The sequence below is a fragment of the Oreochromis niloticus genome, linkage group LG15 (genome assembly GCF_001858045.2).
Source record: "Oreochromis niloticus isolate F11D_XX linkage group LG15, O_niloticus_UMD_NMBU, whole genome shotgun sequence".
Lineage (NCBI taxonomy): Eukaryota > Metazoa > Chordata > Actinopteri > Cichliformes > Cichlidae > Oreochromis > Oreochromis niloticus.
Genome location: NC_031980.2, coordinates 12935481 through 12954430, shown reverse-complemented (window position 1 = coordinate 12954430; position 18950 = coordinate 12935481). Strand labels below are relative to the sequence as shown.

At 40.8% G+C, this 18950-nt stretch overlaps 2 protein-coding genes across 3 annotated transcripts in view; both read left to right on the top strand.

Moving 5' to 3' along the window:
* si:dkey-205h13.2 (uncharacterized) overlaps positions 1-3137 on the top strand; it is a 36288-nt gene extending 33151 nt beyond the window's left edge. The window contains exons 4-8 of the mRNA XM_025899048.1: positions 164-193; positions 1015-1186; positions 1542-1654; positions 1809-1977; positions 2770-3137. Coding sequence (XP_025754833.1) covers positions 164-193; positions 1015-1186; positions 1542-1654; positions 1809-1977; positions 2770-2869 — 584 coding nt within the window. The 3' untranslated portion in view covers positions 2870-3137. The remainder of the gene's footprint in view (positions 1-163; positions 194-1014; positions 1187-1541; positions 1655-1808; positions 1978-2769) is intronic.
* Positions 3138-15063: 11926 nt separating this feature from the next.
* LOC100702227 (glutamate receptor ionotropic, kainate 2) overlaps positions 15064-18950 on the top strand; it is a 73215-nt gene continuing 69328 nt past the window's right edge. The window contains exon 1 of one of the 2 annotated variants that reach the window (XM_013266128.3): positions 15064-15675. In XM_013266128.3, coding sequence (XP_013121582.1) covers positions 15552-15675 — 124 coding nt within the window. In that variant the 5' untranslated portion in view covers positions 15064-15551. The remainder of the gene's footprint in view (positions 15676-18950) is intronic. The other variant, XM_005463225.4, reaches the window with a different exon arrangement.

Genomic DNA, 18950 nt, shown 5'->3' with positions numbered 1-18950 from the left:
TCCTCTTGTTTTTTGGTAATCACACAGTATTAACTCTCATTTTCTCGCCATCTAAAGTATGTAATTCATTGTATTTGAAAAACAATCGATGCATTTTAATTGATCAGTTTGTGCAATTTTTAAAGTCTCACTTTCTGTTGTTTCTTCATTTTCTGCATTTCAGGAAAGCCCTGCTACTATCCCACCAACATTCGTAAGGAGATCACATTTTGTTTTCTCATTTGCAGTTACAGTGTGAAAACGTGTTTGCCCCCCTGATTTCCTAGTGTTTTGCATGTTTTTCACACTTACATATTTCAGATCATCAAACAAATTTTAATATTAGACAAAGATAACCCAAGTTAATATGAAATTCCGTTTTTAAATGATGATTTCAGTGATTAAGGGAGAAAGTAAGGCTTTGGCACTCCAGTGAACCAAAGTAATAGCCATTATACACAAAATGAGAAAACTTGGAACAACGGTAAAGCTTCCCTAGAGTGACCAAAATTACTCCAAGAGCACATTGATGACGGCTTAAGAAAAACAAAATGAAGACTTTGGAGTGGCCTAATCAAAGTCCTGACCTGAATCCGAAGGAGATGCTGTGGCATAACCTTAAAAAGCCGTTTCATGCTTGTGGCAAATGTGGCAAAGTTTCAACAATTATGCAAAGATGAGTGGTCCAAAATTCCTCTACTATTGATTGCAGTTTTTGCTGCTAGGGTGGCCCAACCAGTTATTAGGTTTAGAGGGCAATCACTTCTTCACACAGAGCCATGTAGGTTTGGATTTATTTCCCTTAAATCATAAACACCTTCATTCAGAAACTGCATTTTGTGTTTACTTATGTTATCTTTGTCTAATATTATATTACATGTTTCTTTGATGATCTGAAACCAAATACTTTTTCACACCACTGCATCACAGCCATCTTTTTTAACATTCAAAATTTATCTTAGTCAAATGAAAACATTTACAGAAAAGCTTTCAGAAGTCCTGTTGCTAAATTATCTCAATTTGACCCTTTTCCAGGATGCTGGACAGAATGGTTCGACAGAGACGACCCTTCTGCAACTAGAGACTGGGAAACTCTTTGCAAGCTCTGCAAAGAGAACCCTGGAAAGATCTGCCCTACACCAGCAGCTATCGAAGCCAAGACTCTATCTGGGCTCACTGTGGCTGCAGTGGGGGACGTGATTTACAAGTAAGAACAGTACAAGAAAAAATTTGTGAAAAAGTGTGTGTGAGAGATATATTCTATGGAATTGGCAGCATTTGCATTTTCACTGTTTAAGTTGGACACAGTTTGAGGATTCACCAAAGTGTGACATGAACCATATGCCATAGCAATCCATCCAGTATTTTGGAGATATTTCAGCCTGTACCACAGTGGTGACAAATCAACAGACAGACAGATGGGCTGACAGAGTTTGATTGCCATGCCTTTACCCATGCATTAACATGCCTAAAAAATGCAAATACGCTTAAGTGGTTACAGCCATTAGGCTGCTCTTAGTCAGTGTCATGCTGGTCTCCTTCTTTTCGTTTTTCTTTTTTAGAAATGACATAACTTCAGGATTCATCTGCAGAAACAAAGACCAGATCAACAATAAGAAGTGCAACGATTATTGTGTTCGCTTCAGCTGCTATCCCCCATTTTGTGGCGGAGGAGGTATCATTACATTCTGCATGTGGAATATTAACCTCCTAATGCAAACCCACTTCTTGCCTTTTTTATTGCATAAAGTATAGACAGTCATTTAAAATGTTGCTTTGGTTCTGTAGTTTTCTAACAGGCATGCATTGTCTGTATTTACTCGCTGCAGTGTGTTGGACCAGCTGGTTTAATCGCGACAATCCTGGTGAGACAGGAGACTGGGAGATTTTAAGTGAATTGAAAAAACCAAACAAAATTTGTGACAACCCTCTGTATGTGGACGCTGTTACCACTGACACGATGACCCCAGCCATCTACACAGGGGAGACCTTTTACATGTAAGCTGCCTCCTAAGAAAACAATAAAATCTTCACATGTTGTACAAACAACCCAAAGATCAAACGCAATGTTCACCATAAACGCCTCTTGCCTCAAGTTTCCAAACTTTAGATATGTTCTGCCTGAAGATACTTCTTAAACAACAAATGGGAATTCAGTTATATTTGTAAGAGGGATCATTTTTCCTGAGGGAACTGCATAATGTCAAAATTCATTCTTGTATAACCAGGTTTGACTAGAACAATATGTGTGTTATGAAAAGAAAGAAAAAGCAATACACGACAGGAAATCATTTACTTGTGATTATTTGATCTTATTTACACTGGATGTTTGAGACATTTCACATTTACACTTATGAAAACCAAATTACACAAGACATTTTGATGAGTAAAATTCATTTTTATTGGACCTGCCAACAGTACTATTGCAAAACCAGGTCATCTATTTTTATCATTTAAACAAAAAAGACAACTGCAACAACAAAAGTAAGTATGGTTTAAGCAGCATGCCTTATTAAACACTGGAAATGAACTGACATTTGCATATTACTTTACAACTCTTACTGACTGTGGAGTAAAGTGCTGGTACATTTAACCATACATCTAAATAGTGCTTCACTCTGTGCACTTTAATGATTTTATGGTGGGCAATTTAGAATAACCGACTAACTAAATATGCATGTCTTTGGACAATAAACACAAGTTCTTGTTTTAGATTATTATCATCATGATAATGAAATAAAATAAAAACATTAAGCACATTTGTAACTTACTTTGTGCTCATTTTTACAGGTACAATCCAACTGACGGATTTGTTTGCCGCAATAAGGACCAGACTACTGGCAAGTGCAGTGACTACAAAGTTCGCTTTAGATGCCCATGTAACAACTGAGCCCTGATTGAGTCCACCACGCTTAGAATTATGGGGAGAGAAGAAGTTCCTCTTCATATCACTTTAATTTTCTTGTGCTATTTCTTTTGTTTAATAATTCATTTTTTACTGGGCGTAATATCGGGAAGAATTTGTAATGGGCCCCCTTTGCAGACATCTTCACTTATCGGCATTGCAGAAGCACAGGTGTTGCTAAATTAAAGATGATCTTGTTTCACTGAAGCGACCATGGTGATGTGAACGACACAAAAGCAGCTAAAAATGAAGATTTAGTATTAAATATGTACGCAAATGTTTTCAGTGGTACAGGAGGAAGTTTTTCTGCTTTAACTTTCTTTTCTTTTCAGTGATTATGAAAGCATGACATTGTTTGACTAATGAACCAAACGACTAAAACGAATAAAACCACTAATGAACAGCAAGTCAGTTTCTTCTCTTGAGCTTACATGAAGCTATGACTTGATGTGAGTTATGCAGATGTACAGTATATGTTTTCAGCAGATGGTGGGGACTAATGTGATACGCATGCTGTGTTGTTTGACAGGAAAGTGAAAGTGTGGAAAAGCGCAACTCAGTAAATCTGAATTTTATATCAAAATAATTGGCAACACTAACAAGCAAACGCATAACAGGTAGAACTAATGTCTATTTATAGAAAAAAAGACAGTTTGTTTTTTTAGTGCAGGATTAGTGTATTTACAACTTCCCTTTCTCGCTGACCTACATAAGACCTTCGCCACATTTCCTTTAAAATCGAGTATTCTTGATGCGAGCCTATACGTGCACATAACCACCTGCAAACCCAGAATGTACACATATAGGCACACAGATACGTATATACATGCACACACATACACACACAGGCACTAAGGAGAGCAGGGAGATACAAGGTGATTCCATAATACCGCCAACAATTCCTCGGGAGATGAGCACTTGTGATAGGTGCTGAAAAGAAACTGCAGTGCACTGTACGGAATATAAAATAAGGAACTTTTCCACAGTCTGCTCTTGGAAACGAATCTGTTCTTTGGAGGGTTTTGCTAATGCTTGCATGTTTGCATTGCATCAACAGTTCTGTACTTGGTGCCATTTGGCTTTGAGCATGAACGCCTGTCTTCCAGAAGGCTGAAGACTGTGTTGAAATAGGCAACATATCAAAAGACGAAAAAAAAAAAAAAAAAAAACAACCGAGAAGGACGGATGCAATCTGTTAAATTTTTCCTCTCAACTTCTCATGATAAAACTAAAGAGGAAAAATTCTGACACTGGTGGCAAAATAAAATGAAATTTGCATTATTGAAGTGCAACATAAGTGTTGAAGCTTTGCAGCACTATGGCGTTCCATTCTCTTCCATTAATCTACCAATATTCCATGGCTGTGAAGGCCTATTTATAGACCAGGGGATGATTAAGTGGTGAAGCTCTGTGCCACAAAGGGAACCAAGCTCATTTTCTTTTTCCTTCCTCTCTCTTCTTTGTGTATTCTCTTCCTACTTCTCCCTCTCTCTTTCTATCCCTCTGTGCCCTAGTCTTCTTTCCTATCGTCTCACTCTTTCTCTCTGCGCTCCTCTTTTCCATGAGCTTATATATTATATACCCAACTTTCATTCATATACTTTAGTTTAGCTGTCATTAAAATTATGTTAGACTCAAGGGGTAAGGATAAGTCCTTTAATTTCTATTTTTTTTTCATTAGGCATTTGACAAAAGGATTTACAGCAGTGTTAATTGTTATGAGGCTTCACAGCAAAGACTGACAGGCTTAACAAGAGAGAATGAAGCTCAGTTCTGTATGTTTCCATTGCTAAGTCAAGCTGGCACAAGAATGAAGTGTTTTTAGTTAAAAGTAGAGGAAGAACATTTTGCAGAGAGCTGCTTGCAAGGTGTCCTTGAGTGGAAGTAGAGCACTGCACAGGGTAAAGGGTTAAGCTCATTTTCATGTGTGCAGACATGATTAATGGAGGAGAGGACAGGGAAGGAAAGGAAAGGAAAGGAAAGGAAAGGAAAGGAAAGGAAAGGAAAGGAAAGGACAGGACAGGAAAGGAAAGGAAAGGAAAGGAAAGGAAAGGAAAGGAAAGGGAATGACCTCATCCAGTTTAGGACCAGCCTTGTTTCATTGTTTCCAGACTAGCAAGGACATAAATGAGCTCAAACCCTCCTCCATGCTTCCACACACTCCAGCTACTGGTCCATATCCAGATTTTTCCCTGCATTTACAGAGGCTTGGATAACAGCATTTTTGTGAAGAGTGGGCTTAGTGCAGAGCTGTAAATACTGATGACCTCAATAACACCCATTTGCCTATTAAAACCACTCAAAATATTTGTAGAAGGAGGTGAAAATGGACTATTTGAATATGCTGAAATGATACTTATTATGCCAGAAGTAGATTTATTTTTAATGTAATAAAAAATGGATTCTGTGTTAGAAATTAACCATAAAAAGTGCAGTCATTTATATCATACATATTGAATATCAAAGCTTATGTGACAGAAACAAGACATCATATTTGTCCTCATCAGAAATGTCTTTTTGTCACTAACTGCAAGAGTTTGGGACTGAAAATAGCAACATTTAATGCATCTGAAAGCATCTCAGCATCCTTAAATCTAGAACAGCTCTTTGCAATCACCTAACAGCCGGAGCTTGTATTTAAAGACCAATTTGTTACACTATTTAGAATTTCTGTTTATTTGTCTAATATATTTTGGTATAGCTGCAGTCTTGGCAACCCATGAAAACACTTTAGCTGTACAAGGCAGTCCATGTACGTTGAGTTATTTTTAATAAATCCTTAACCAGGCAATTTGATAATTCCCAAATCCATCCGTCAAATAGCATTTAATTTAAAGACACAAATTTATCACATTCATGGCGGTGTAAATTTGATTAGTCCTGAATTATGTATAAATGAATAGCTCTGCCTCCAACCCTAGACTCCTTGGGATGTCAGACCCCAACTTTAAATCCCTCTCACCAAAGCAATATGAGCCTGAAAAGCTATTAGAGCATGACTCCTGAGAGATGAACAAGACAAAAGCGTTATGCCTGTACCTCCACGTAAGGTGCGAACAATACCAGGCTATTTTCACTCTGACAAGCCATATTAGTCGTGCCAGCTTTTGCCTGCTGGCAACTCCGACGTGATAGCTGTCTGGGACATTTTGTTTCCAGTCACAGTAGCTGATCCCTTGATTAAAAACATTGAATGCTGAGAGCGTGTTATCCCTGTTTGGAGTTTCTGATCCTGGGTGTCTCAGGCGACTGCTGGGCTTTCTCATCCCCAGCGGCAACAGCTGATCCCAGGAACTTTGAGGAAGCAGAGTGGATTGCATTACTGAGGTGGAAGTCAAAACATGCCAGAAGTGTTTGCCTGTCATAACCCTTCACTGAAAAAAAAGAAAAAAATTCTGGTGTGTAAGCTGATTTCTAATGAGGAAATAGATGCATTGTTACCAGACTTTCACTTCAGTATCTTTAAGACTGCAAACGGTCTCTGTAAAAGTTTTTTTTTCCTGCATCACACCCTATGGCCTGAAACAGATTTATATTATGTGGTGACATAATGTTAGGTTGGTGGCATTCATGTTCATGGGTGGTTTCCGTGTCTCTTTTGTCAATGGCTTATAAAATGGCAAGAATTACACCGCTCCCCAATGAGTTACGACTAGGCACCAAGAGAGCCCATTAACAAAGGCCCAGATGCACACGAATCACCAATGTGTGTCCAATCTTTGTTTACACTATCACATTTGGCTTTGAAAGGCCCTCCACTTACACCCATTCATGGGCATCAGAGATGGAGATGTCTTTGGAGAAAGGGAAGTTTATTGGAGGCTTTCCTGTAACAGAATGCAAAGCCTTATGAGTTCCTCTCATATTCTCCAGTCTCCTTCTCTGCAGGCAAACCCTTGGCACTGGCTAGCCCAATAGGGAAAGTCACTTTTTGCAAGCATTGCCAAGATTTCTATTTGAAAGCCAAAATGTGTAGGCAGACAGATGCATCTGTCCACATTCTGTCTATTCCTCTCTTTCAAACTTTCCTCACTGGCTCTCACTATCTCTCTCTCTCTCACACACATGCATATGCACACACATCCACTCGCTCACACAGGGGGCTGTTTCCTCATCGTTCACACTGAGAAATGCCCTGTAAGGATGTCCTTATCCTGCAAACCAGACTCTGCTGGATGCTATATAATAACAACTCCAGCCATCCACCATCCAATCAGCCAGGCTCACTGCTGTGGGTGCGCGCGTGTGTCTGTGAATATGCATGATTTTTTTCTCTCCCTAAGATCTGAAACCACAGCGCATAGAAAGGATTTATTTTTCCTGACAAGACATAAACAACTCATACAAAATCAATTTTAAAAAGGAAAATATTTATTCATTTACAATTGTTTTGGTCGGATAGAGGCTACTATGTGAGGAATTTCAGCTGAGAACCATAAATATTACCACAATGATACATTAAAAAAACAGGCCATGGTGAGCACAAGGATGGATAGAGGTGGATTATGCAGCAGGAGAAGTCTGAGAATTTTCTATGGACATTTGGACTTTCTTGCTCTGGAAAAAGTGGGGCATCTTTTCCACTAATTATGGGATGAATCCAAGCTGACTACAACTGCTACAAACCTTTCAGACCAATATTTCAAACCAAAAATGTGTTAAATAAACTGTATTTGAGTTATTAACAAAGTATTCCTTTTAAGTGGCACAATGAATCATAATTTGTAATGTTTCAATGGATATTAAATCTCTATGGCAATATGAACTACAATGTTTCATTAGTATAGCCTTGAATATCCTTTTCTGCACTTATTATGCTTTTATTAAAATAAACATGTGAAGCATATAGATCCAGAGTTATATTTAATATATTAAGTTTTAAGCCTCTTTAAAGGTCTAATCAGGCACATGTGATTCAAAACTGGATGTGCACTGGAAGACTACAGTCAGGTGCTCATTATGCAAACATCTAATCAATCAGTCACTTGGTACCAACTCAGTGCATTCAGGCATGTAGACATGGTCAAGAGGATCTTCTGAAGGAAGGAGCTGAGCATTAGAATGAACTGGGATTTAATTAACTATGAATGGGACATGGTTGATAGTGCTAGACAGGCTGGTCTAAGTATTATAAAAACTGCTGATCTACTGGGATTGCTCCACACAGCCAGAGAGTGGTGTGAAAAAGAGAACATATCCAGCCAATAGCAGTTTTCTGTGAGCAAATGTCCTGATGATGTCAAAGGTCAGTGGAGAATGGCCAGACTGCTTGGAACTAATAAGAAGGCAACAGTAACTCAAATAACCATTCATTACAACCAAGGCATTCAGAAGAGCTAAAAACATCAAACCTTGGAGCAGAAAGTGAACACTGGGTGCTGCTCCTGTCAGCTAAGAACAGGAAACTGAGACTACAATTCACACGGACTCACCAAAATTGGGCAACAGAAGATTGGAAAACCATTGCTTGGTCTGATGAGTCTCGATTTCTACTGCAACATTTGGATGGTAGGGTCAGAATTTGATGTAAACTATGTGAAAGGATGGCTCCATCCTGCCTTTTCTCAATGGTTCAAGGTGCTAGTGTTGATGTAATGGAGATGTTTTCCTGGCACACTTAGTACAAAATGAGCATTGTTTATACACCACAGCCTACCTGACTATTGCTGCTGAAGATGTCTTTCCCTTTATAACCACAGTGTGAATCATCTCAAAATGACACTGGTACTCAGATTGTCTCCACAGTCATCAGATCTCAATCCACTAGAGCACATTTGGGATGTGGTAGAATGGGAAGATTGACATTGTGGATGTGTAGTCGACACATCTGCAGTAACTTTGTGATGTTATAATATCAATATGGAGCAAAATCTCTGAGGAATGTTTCCAGCATCTTTGTATAAACTACAAAAAAATCAAAGCCCTAAATCAAAAAAAACCATCTGAAGGCAAAAAAGAGGTCCAACCTAGTACTACCAAGGTGTACCTAATAAAGTGACTGTTAAATGTATATACCACAGTGAATGTATGCTGGTGAATGTGTACATTATATTTTGAGTTGCTTTAAAAGAAAGTAAGAACATTTACAGTGCCTCAGTCACAATTAAGTGACTCAGTAGGCCGTGACTGTGAACCAGTGTGCACAAGAGCACAGCGCCGGAGCTGCTGAGCTAAACAAAAATGTTTCTGTTAATGTTTCTGATTACACCTGCGCTTTTCCTTATCTTAAATCATCTTCTCTAAAAAAGACCCATAATGTGAAAATCAAGGTTACAATTACAATGGAGGTGTAGAGGCTGAAATTATTGTGGCAATAACCTCTATTGATTACGACTGTCATTTTACATTACAGTATAAATGCACTAATATGGCAGAACTGCATTACTATAAAAGCACTGTTTAAGTCATTGCATTCGAACCAGTGTAAAAAAAAAAAATGAAATCATGCATGATTCAAAATATAGCATCATACACAAGAGCTGAGAAAAAATAAATGGAGAAATGGAGCTTTGATTTAAAAATGTCTCTTTATTGTTTAAATTTCAGCAACAGCAGCTCTATATCGTGACTTTCATTCTAATGGGTTTCTTGAGGTAGTGGTTAACAGATTCACCTTACAGTTTCTCTCCTCCCTGGTTTCAGACCAGAATGACACACAAACCAAGATTCAGAGGGTTTAAGCTATTATACTCCTTGTGCCAATCCCAAGTTTGGATAAATGGGAGAGCTGTGTCAGGAAAGGCATCTGTGCCAAATCAAATATGCATATCCATCCACTGCGGCGACCCCTTGGGAAATAAGGGAGCAGCCGAAAGGACCCAGATAATGTGTTTCTTAACCTCTACCAGGACTCTTTAAGAGTGGTGCACTCAGTGCTTATTGGGTATTTGACATTTCTTCAAACTACTTTTAAGGTTGAACAGCACCAAATAATTATTATTGATCACACCATCATTAGGGTAACTTCTAACACAGACTACCATTTGTGCCTGGTAATTCAGCATTTATGGAGGGGTAACAAATTCAAGGAAAAGCCTGAGCGCTTAAACCTCACAGTGAGGTGATTCACTTATTCTGTTATGCTGGAGGGAGCACTGTGCTGACATGTTTTGGGTCCACTAGTCACTCAGTACAAAGTTGTTCTGAGTGATCACCTTCATCCTGAAATGAAACATTTCCATTCTGATAAGAGGCGTCTCTACTAGGATGACACAGTGCTCATTCATAGGATAAGAGGGGGAGTAACAGAAGGGTTTGATGAGTTGGAAAATGATGCGAATCGTATGCTGTGGTCTTCACCCTCATCAGGTCTCAGCTCAGTGAGAAGCTGTAAGGGTGATTTCGGACAGACATGTTAGACAGCCCCTCTCCACCACCTTCATAGAAACACCAGTGATTTGGAAAAATGGTATTCTATTCCTCCTGTGAAGCTCTACCTAAACTGTGGTGGTGGCATGTGGTGACCCAACACATTGATTACACCCTTGATTTTTCCTTCAATTTGCCACGTCTACAAATATTGCTAGGCTGTTAGCTTCTTTTATCAATTAACCAACAGAACCACTATTCTCACCTAAGACAGTCAAGTATCCATTCTATACCAAGACAGTTTTGGGGTCCAATGGTTACAAAATAAGACATTAAATGGCCTGCGTATTATAACCTGACTGGCCAGTGGCACTGTCTGCTACACTGTAGCACCTGCTATGACTAACTAAGAAGACTTCCTCATGCATACTTTATTTTCATTAACCAATAATGAAATAACTTTAATGTTGACTCACAGATAATATGTAATATGACTCAGAATTGGACATTAAATGTTACTTGGTTTTAGCTTCAGTACTTGCACAATAAAATTGTGTCTTAAATAGGCTCAAATATATCATCACGCCTTTGGGTTATAACCCAAGTGCTGTGTGCTTTTGTTTACAGATGTTCTCTAGCTTCATACAAATAGCTTTGGCAGTTGTTTATGTTGTTACATGATACCTTTACCAACTGATTTTGCACTTCATATAATCCTTACATGATTATCAGTTTATTAAATTAAATAGTTTATTATATGTTATGCATGGCATATGCTACTTATGAAACTGCCTACCTTTGCAATCAATTACCTGCAAATAGGAGAAGCTTGCCTCCCAGGTTTCTGTCAGACAGTTTGAACGATAACATTTTTAAATGATCATGCTCTAAAGTAAAACTAGTCATGTAGCAGTTTTGTCTCTTATTCTTAACGAAACTGCTACTGAAACTGAACACCTTAGGGTGCGCATCACCTTCATGAAGTGCACCCAACAGGGCAGGCGAGCTAATGTCAGGATCACTGCTCTGTGTGCAGTTCAGTTTAATGGAATCAAAATTTAATTAACGCTGCCTATTTAAAATATTTTGAGCAAAAATTGAGCATACAATATATAATTCATGAAGGCACTACTCACACAGTCTAACTGCATGAAAATTCATGCAGTCTAACTTCATTAGGCTGCATTAATTTTAGTTTCTATAAAGGTATTGAATAGAGTGGCGGATGAGTACAAATTTGATTTTCAAATTATTCTGAGCTGCTGTACCATTATTTATTCTACAGGGTACAGAGTATTTAGTTATTTGTGATGATCTATCATGGCACATTACCACAACAGGCACAAATTGACCATAGTTCTCAACTATAGTTGCGCTGAGTAAATTACCATGCCATTATTGAAAGTAATATGGCAGATAGAAGTTACAGATGGCTGTCGCATTACAAAGTCAGAGCGCAGTACCAGAAGTAAGTCTGCCTGAGTCTAGTTGCCGTGGGGGGGGATTTGTGGGCATCCATCAGCACTAACTGGAAGTGACAGTGTGCAGAGAGGTCCTAATTACTGTCTCACTTGACTAATTGTCGCCTCTGAAGAATGTATTCCCCACTGAGATCCCACCTCATTGACAATACTGCTCAAGACATATAGACCAGGGCTGTTTTCCCCGCGCTCAAAGGAAGTGGCCACAAATGGGAAATGTAAACACAGTACACTGTGAACTCAGTGCTTCTGTCGCTGACAAAAAAAGAACAGGTTCAAACCATCTTTGTGAGTTCCAATGAAGAAAGAGTATGTGTTCCTTGTAGGGGCCCTTGTGTGGCTCGCCAGAGTGTTAGTTACAGTCATCACGGAACAATGTGCTGATGAATTGAGACCATTGTTGCCTTTCTGGAGCCAACCATGTTAAAATAACTTGCGGTATTCAAAATAATGCAGTAGAGATGAGTCTTTAGTGCTGGGCTACTAAACTGAATGAATGTCTTCTCTTTCAAGGTCTTACCATTCAAAGTGCATCAGCTTCTCGTTTCCATGGTTTCCCCTCTCTGCGCCAATGCTATCTTTCCACCACTATGCCTGCGCGGGAGAGAGCGAGAGGGGGAGAGAGAAAGCGAGAGAGAGCGAGAGAGAGAGAGAGCGAGAGAGAGAATGACAGAGGGCTTTCAGCAGTGGTTATCTCTCCTTTGCATAAAGTCCCCTTTGCATTACTCAGTGCATGAATGGCGTTTGAATAAACACACCAGCCAGCTCATATGGAACCCTCCACGGGTTACAAGCGAGTGGGTGTGTATAAACTCATCTAATTTGTGGTCTTCTTCAAAAATGACAAGGTTTGATCATAGATGGAAGAAAGTACATTTCCCAAATGGCACAAGGGTATTTTCCTATTAGTCACAACAAGCTAAAGGAGCAAGAGTCATTTAACATCATAATGTGGCAATTATTTGATATTCCCATCTCCTTTCCCCTTTTTAACTGGTTCACACACAGTTATCTCCACCTGAGCGGCTTTCAGGGAAGTGAAAAAGGGTGTTAACCTGAGACTTCTAATTGAAAACGAAGATCAAGATCAACACAGAAAGCATTAATCTAGTGCAGTGAAAATTGTATGTTTGCCCATGCATTCCCTGTGTTCGGGCTTAAAATATTATTTAGATTCTTGATTAGAAAATTAAGTCGCAATCATTTCTTGCTGCATTAATTTGCATGCATTGACTGAGGAGGTACCTGAGGACTTAACGCATTTGCAACGCCTTAGTATTAGGCCAGAGGGCGCTTTCATTTTAAAAGGAAAACAGCGTGCCTGTCAGTTGATGTCTTCTCTCGGAGCTCAATAAGCATTCCTTTCATGCTGTGTGAAGCTCTGCTGACTTATATGGAAACCCTGAATTTCTCCATAATTATGCTAATGGTCCAGATGGTAGCATCACGAGTGCCATTCTCTTTGATATTCTCACACTGCAGAGGGCTGGTGTGCAGACCCACGCAAACCAACACACGTTCAAAGTCAGTGTTCACACCACCTACTTGAGCCCATGTAAATTAATTCGCGGATCCTTTAGCTGAAAAAAGCCCACTCGTCACTATTAAATGCATGTGCTTGTATTTGTTTGGGGAATTTGGCAATTCTTGTGAAGTACAATAGAGTCGCACTTCAAAAAAAAGGCGGGTGTAGGTGTCAGTATCCTTTATTTATCTACACATTTTCTCATGATTTACTATGATTTTTACTGTCTAATAAATAGAACAATAAACGGCGATGTGAGTGCACTTCAAGAACATTTCAGTGACATTTGTGAAGGTTGAAAAAAAAGCATCCCAAGGTCATACACTGTAAGGCCATGCATAAATATTCTAGCGATTTTTATTTGAGAGTCCCCCCTTTAACCACACACTCGTGCACAAACATACACATACGCGCGCACAGGCCAGTCATTCACTCACTCGAGCCACACAATAACTGTGTTCATCCAGGCTTGGACTCTGGTGGCGCCCATCAAAGAGCTCCTTTCACATCTCCGTGGGGATTAAATGGGACCTCCACCCTTTCTGGGTGGCTGTGCGCCGTTCTACCTATACCTCCAGCTGATGCACTGGCCCATGAAGAACTGCCCATTTGGGGCGGATGCTGATAAGGTGCATGTAGTGTTAAATCAATAGCATAGGCCTATACACATGAGCTGTAGATATCCATCTTCTCGGTGCAATGCATAGCATAGGATAGAGGCTGTTTTGAACCCGTTAATCAGATAGAAACGCGATATGCTCAGCAGATATTGGATGTCTTTCCCCGTGAAATTTAACCAGCGGTGGAGTCTTTGTGTGTATGACGCACACACCTTCACTTCGGAGGATGGCTCGCACTTGAGAACAGTCTGTTGCTGGAAGGCTTTCAAGTCTAAAGTGGAGTTATTTGCATAGGTTAAATATTCTTGCCTTTCAGCAGCTTCTGTCGATATTACGGATTTGCTGTTCTGCCAATTTTAATTCCTTTCATTCCACTCCTCCCACATTTCTGGAATGATGGTGAAAATTGTCGGAAGGTTGATGCTTGAAATCCCGTAAAAGAGCTTCTGAAAGGGAAGTCACGAATGACAAAACACAAAGTGGGCCCACATATCTCACTGGGGTGCAAAGGAGGAAGGGGGGGGGGGGGGGAGATCAGTGCAAAGCTATCCTGCTGACATCACATCGCTTGTCCACGGAGCATGGCCATTTAGAGCAGTGTATAAGCTTTACAGTGTTTTCTTTATCTGCCGAATTCAGCAAAAATACCTGAAGTGCTAAATCACTGCTGGTCGTTTGAAGCCTGAGTGAGATTGCTGCTTATTTCTTTGACTAGACTGTCTCTGGCCGTGGTGCTGAAGAGAGATCAAGCGGAAACGTACTAATCGAGTGTTAAATAGAGTTAACATTTGCCCTTTATCACATGCCACTTCGGTTACAAGATAATTTAATTTGATCAGTGGCATAACTTTGTTTTATAATTATATAGTCCAGAGCCTCCTGTCTCAGATTTACTTTGCCTTTATGAGTGCATTCAAACCTGATAGTGATTTGAACTGGTTGCAAAAGTTAGCTACTATTACAGTGTGCACTTTAACGATTGCACATTTATAGACACACCTATAAATGCCTGCGAACTTGGTGGGCAAGTTATGAGAGGAAACTGGGAAACAGCTGCCTAGAAACATGCTACGAAGAGAGAATTAAAGTTTTACACTGCTAGCTTTCAATTATTTTTCTCCCTTATTCCGCCATTCCATCCCTCGCTCTATTTCCCTCCTCCCTGCTCGGCATGTCTCTCCGTCTTTCTATCTGTAGTCTATCTCCATCTCCCCTTTCTCCCCTTCTCTCTCAGTCGCTCTCACTCTCTCTCGCTCTCTGTTGCGCGTTCACAATACTAACCTTGGCTCGACGTCAGAGCCTGTGCAGCAGTGCAGTATAATGGGAGCGCAAGGAACCCAGAGCGCCTCATAGGGGGGTGCATATCGCTGCTGTATCCTCTGCTTGGCGCTGTCTAGCTCCTTTCCAACCCACTCCAGCTCCTCACCTATAGCCCATGCTTGGGCTCCCTCCTCCCCACTGGATCCGTACCCTTCGACATGGATGTCCCGCCGTCCCGCGACCCCGAGGATTGCTGTTTCTTGGCGCAGTGAAGAAGGAAGAGGAGAACGGGAAGGGGAAGGAATCATGCCGGGACTGCTAATGGATTTAGGGAAAGCGCAAGTGACCATGCCGTGATCTTGCGCATCCAGGGCCGCCGTTACCCTGCCTTGCCCAACAACCGTAGAAGAATTACGAGGGAATCGAACCCGCGCACCGAGGGGAATAACCACTGTGCATTTTTTTAAAACAACATGAAGATTACCTCCCATCATCTGATGATAACCAGTCTTGCTTTCAGGTCCAACCTCAGGCTGATCCCGCTTCTGCTGCTGTTTCTTGGTTACTCTCGCGGGATGCCACACGTTTTAAGATTTGGTAAGTAATCTGTTTATAACAACGTATCATCGACGTTACGATGTCTAATCACAACAACTATTCATAAGACTGGCCACAGCGGCACGACACATTGGCGGGATGCAGGCTGTAGAGATATTTTTTGTCCCACTCTTGTCATGTTTTCCGTTAAGAGTTTGCAAATAATATCGTCTGCACTTTGAAAATCGCGTTTAGCCGGCGAATATTTTACAGTGTGCCTTTATAATGTCACTGTTTTTCGTAACAGTGTCTTCGTGGGGTTTTACTTAGTGCTTCATACGATCAGCGACGAATGACGCTTTCCAGTGAACTTGAAATCACCGTTACAGTAACTCTGGACGCTTAAAGGCAGGAGTAGACTATGCAACAGTTCACGGCTATGAAGCTCACCACCAGAGCCGCCGCTTAAATCTCCTAACCCTGCATCCTGAATCATCCCGTAGGTCTTTTAAACTGCTGACTCCCCAGCACATCCTCTGCAGTGAATGTTTACATGTAACCATTAGCTTGCTTTCCGAGAGTAGATCAATTATTGATCGGTGAAAAGTGGCGATCAATGCGCCGGGCAACGGGCTACTTTATATCCGAAATCAGAGTGAAGAGCTTCCCATCTGGGAATTCCCACGGTTTTGCTTAATTCACACGGTTATTGCCGTTTAAACAGATACTTGCTTGTTTCCAGTGCTCACTGGATGTGCCCTTACCCAACACTGTGTCTCAGATTGGCTGTGTAATTCGGTAGCCCAAAAGTTGAGGCACTCCTTTAAAAAAATCTCCTGGTGAGTTAATTAGACACTTTAAAAGGATTAAAGAAGTAATTCTTCAACACTTGCCACTACGGCGAATTTTCCCCGGTACATAACTTCAAAACAGTGCCATTAACGCCCGTGTTCCTGTCTGAAAGTCACTAAATCGCAGCCTCCCGTGGCTTCCTCTGATGCTTAATTAGATCCGTCTCAGGGTGGCTCTTTCTGCCGCTCTCTGTTGCATTTACAGAGAACATCTTGGAGTGACAGGGGAGCCGCCACGACAGCGGATGTCATCAAGTGTTGACAACACATCCTTACAATCCCCAGTTCTCCTGAGGGTCCTGTTTAAGAGTCAGGCCGCGTCCGCAAGAGCCGCCGCTATGGCAACGGGATGTGCTTGTCTTCCTGCTCCTTCCTCACCAAGACGCGCGATTTCCCGTCTCGCGTGTTCCCTGACAGACGCCGGGCGTCTATTCAGTAATCCTCAGAGGACGGTAAAGTACTTGCACTGGCTAATAGCAAAGTTTTCAAGGCGGCAAATAATATCGAACATTCCCAAGAGACAAAATTCAGATATCATTCTGGCCATGGTTACCGCTTAATGCATATTTATAGTTCGTGTGTGCGTGTTTTATCAGTGCAAAGGTTAGACGTGTACCTCCCCATACCAAAGATGTCGCCTGTGCTGACAAGCTGGATCTGTAAGGCATCCGGCATCAGCAAGACAGACAGAACCATGTAAGATAAGAGGTGTTTCGTGTCACTGAGATCTTTTGCCCTGGGTGAACCCATGCTTGATATTTTCTCCTACTTCTGGTGGAAGTGACAGTCAGAGCGGCTGGCACGCGTCTAGGAGCCGGGGCTCTGTCCGTGGTCCTGAACAAGCGCTCGTTCAGTCGCACGGACTTGGCAGCACGGCCGCCTGTTGCTGAACAACTCTTCCTTTTCACAACACACTGACACACCTTCTATAAACAACTTAGTCTTTGTTTTTTTTTTTTGTTTTTTTCATGCACTATAATATCTGTCATTCAAGCGCCACACACGCTCTATTGTAAAATGGCTCCATTTTCTGCACTGTAATTCATTCTCCGTAGAAAAATAAGTTTACGTGACTGTATTTGCTTATGAAAGAGCCGAGTTTCCAAAAGAGAAATGTAGTTAAAAATAGAGATTTATGTATTAGTTTATATAAAAATAACACAACATGTCAGTCATGCATGCACACGGGAGAATTACAAATCCCTTTAAAGACATTAGAGTCCATCCAGTGCATTTCTTGTCCTGGAGGATGTGCTTACTCAGCAGATAATCCCAGCTGCTCCTGCAGAAGGCTGGCTAAATGAGGAGGTCAGCTCCCCTGGGTCCGTCTGTTCCTTTCCTGCCCCAAGATCCCTTTTGCCCAGACAGGCGGCTCACATTGTAAAAACCACTGTTCTCCTGTCAGGCTGAGACCTCTACACAAAGACACACTGTAACACTACGGCATAGTCAACCTTTTGCATTCATAGCGCCAGTCTCACCATGTAGAGCGACAAGTGTCGGAGGAGAGATAGAAAAAAAAAACAGTGTTCAGGCCACCAGCTGCAGGCAAATATGCTGAGCCCATTCCCATACTGAGTTGAGTTATTATGTTCAGTGTTCCTCATTTATAAATCTTACAGGTAATTTATTTAGTTAGATGCAGAAAATAGAGCCAGCCCATACAAGTTGTAATAAAAAACCTCTTGAGAAAAGATTCTCTCTTCATTACTACTTCACATTTGCCTTCTGGGAGCACTGAATTACACTTTTTTTTAGCTACTGATGTTGCTAAGGGTCTTTGGGATGGAGAACAAAATGTTTCTGTCGTTTAATTTTCCTTTTCCACCCTTACAATGAAGGCTGCACACATAAATATGCAAAATGCCCGTTTTGAATATAATCTGAAACACAACTGCTTAAAATACATAAAATTCCAATTGTGTAGAAACATCTGAACCAGCTTCCTGAAATAATTAAATAGCTTAGTGTCAGACGCTTCTAAAGCTCAGTTTTTCTCACTCACAGATGGCCTGTTAAAATTCAGTGAAGTGGAAATTCAGTGTTTTCCTTCAAATCTGTCCCATAACCTGAAGGATCTCATTTTATTTATTTATTTTTTCCATGCAAATAACATTTTGTGCATGATCCTATTTAGCTGCCCCCAAATGTTCTGTCACACAAGCAGTGAGTCATCACATCTGCTATTCCAACCCAGATGACTTTGACTTACAGACCCGCATGTTATTCTAAAAATAAAGAAATTCAATTGGAGAAATATCAACAGTGAAACTGAGACCGCCTTTTAATTCTGATGTCCGTAGTCGGTCTGTGACTGTGAGGTTGAGTGATAACCTTATCACTGCCATTTGGAAGCAGCGCTGGCAGATGCAGTGTGTCCCTGGGCTGTCAACTCCTGCTGAAAGCATTGTTGACTCAGAGATACTCATTTCATTTGTTTATTTCCTGCTTATACTTATATTTCCCCAGTACAGACGTGTGGGA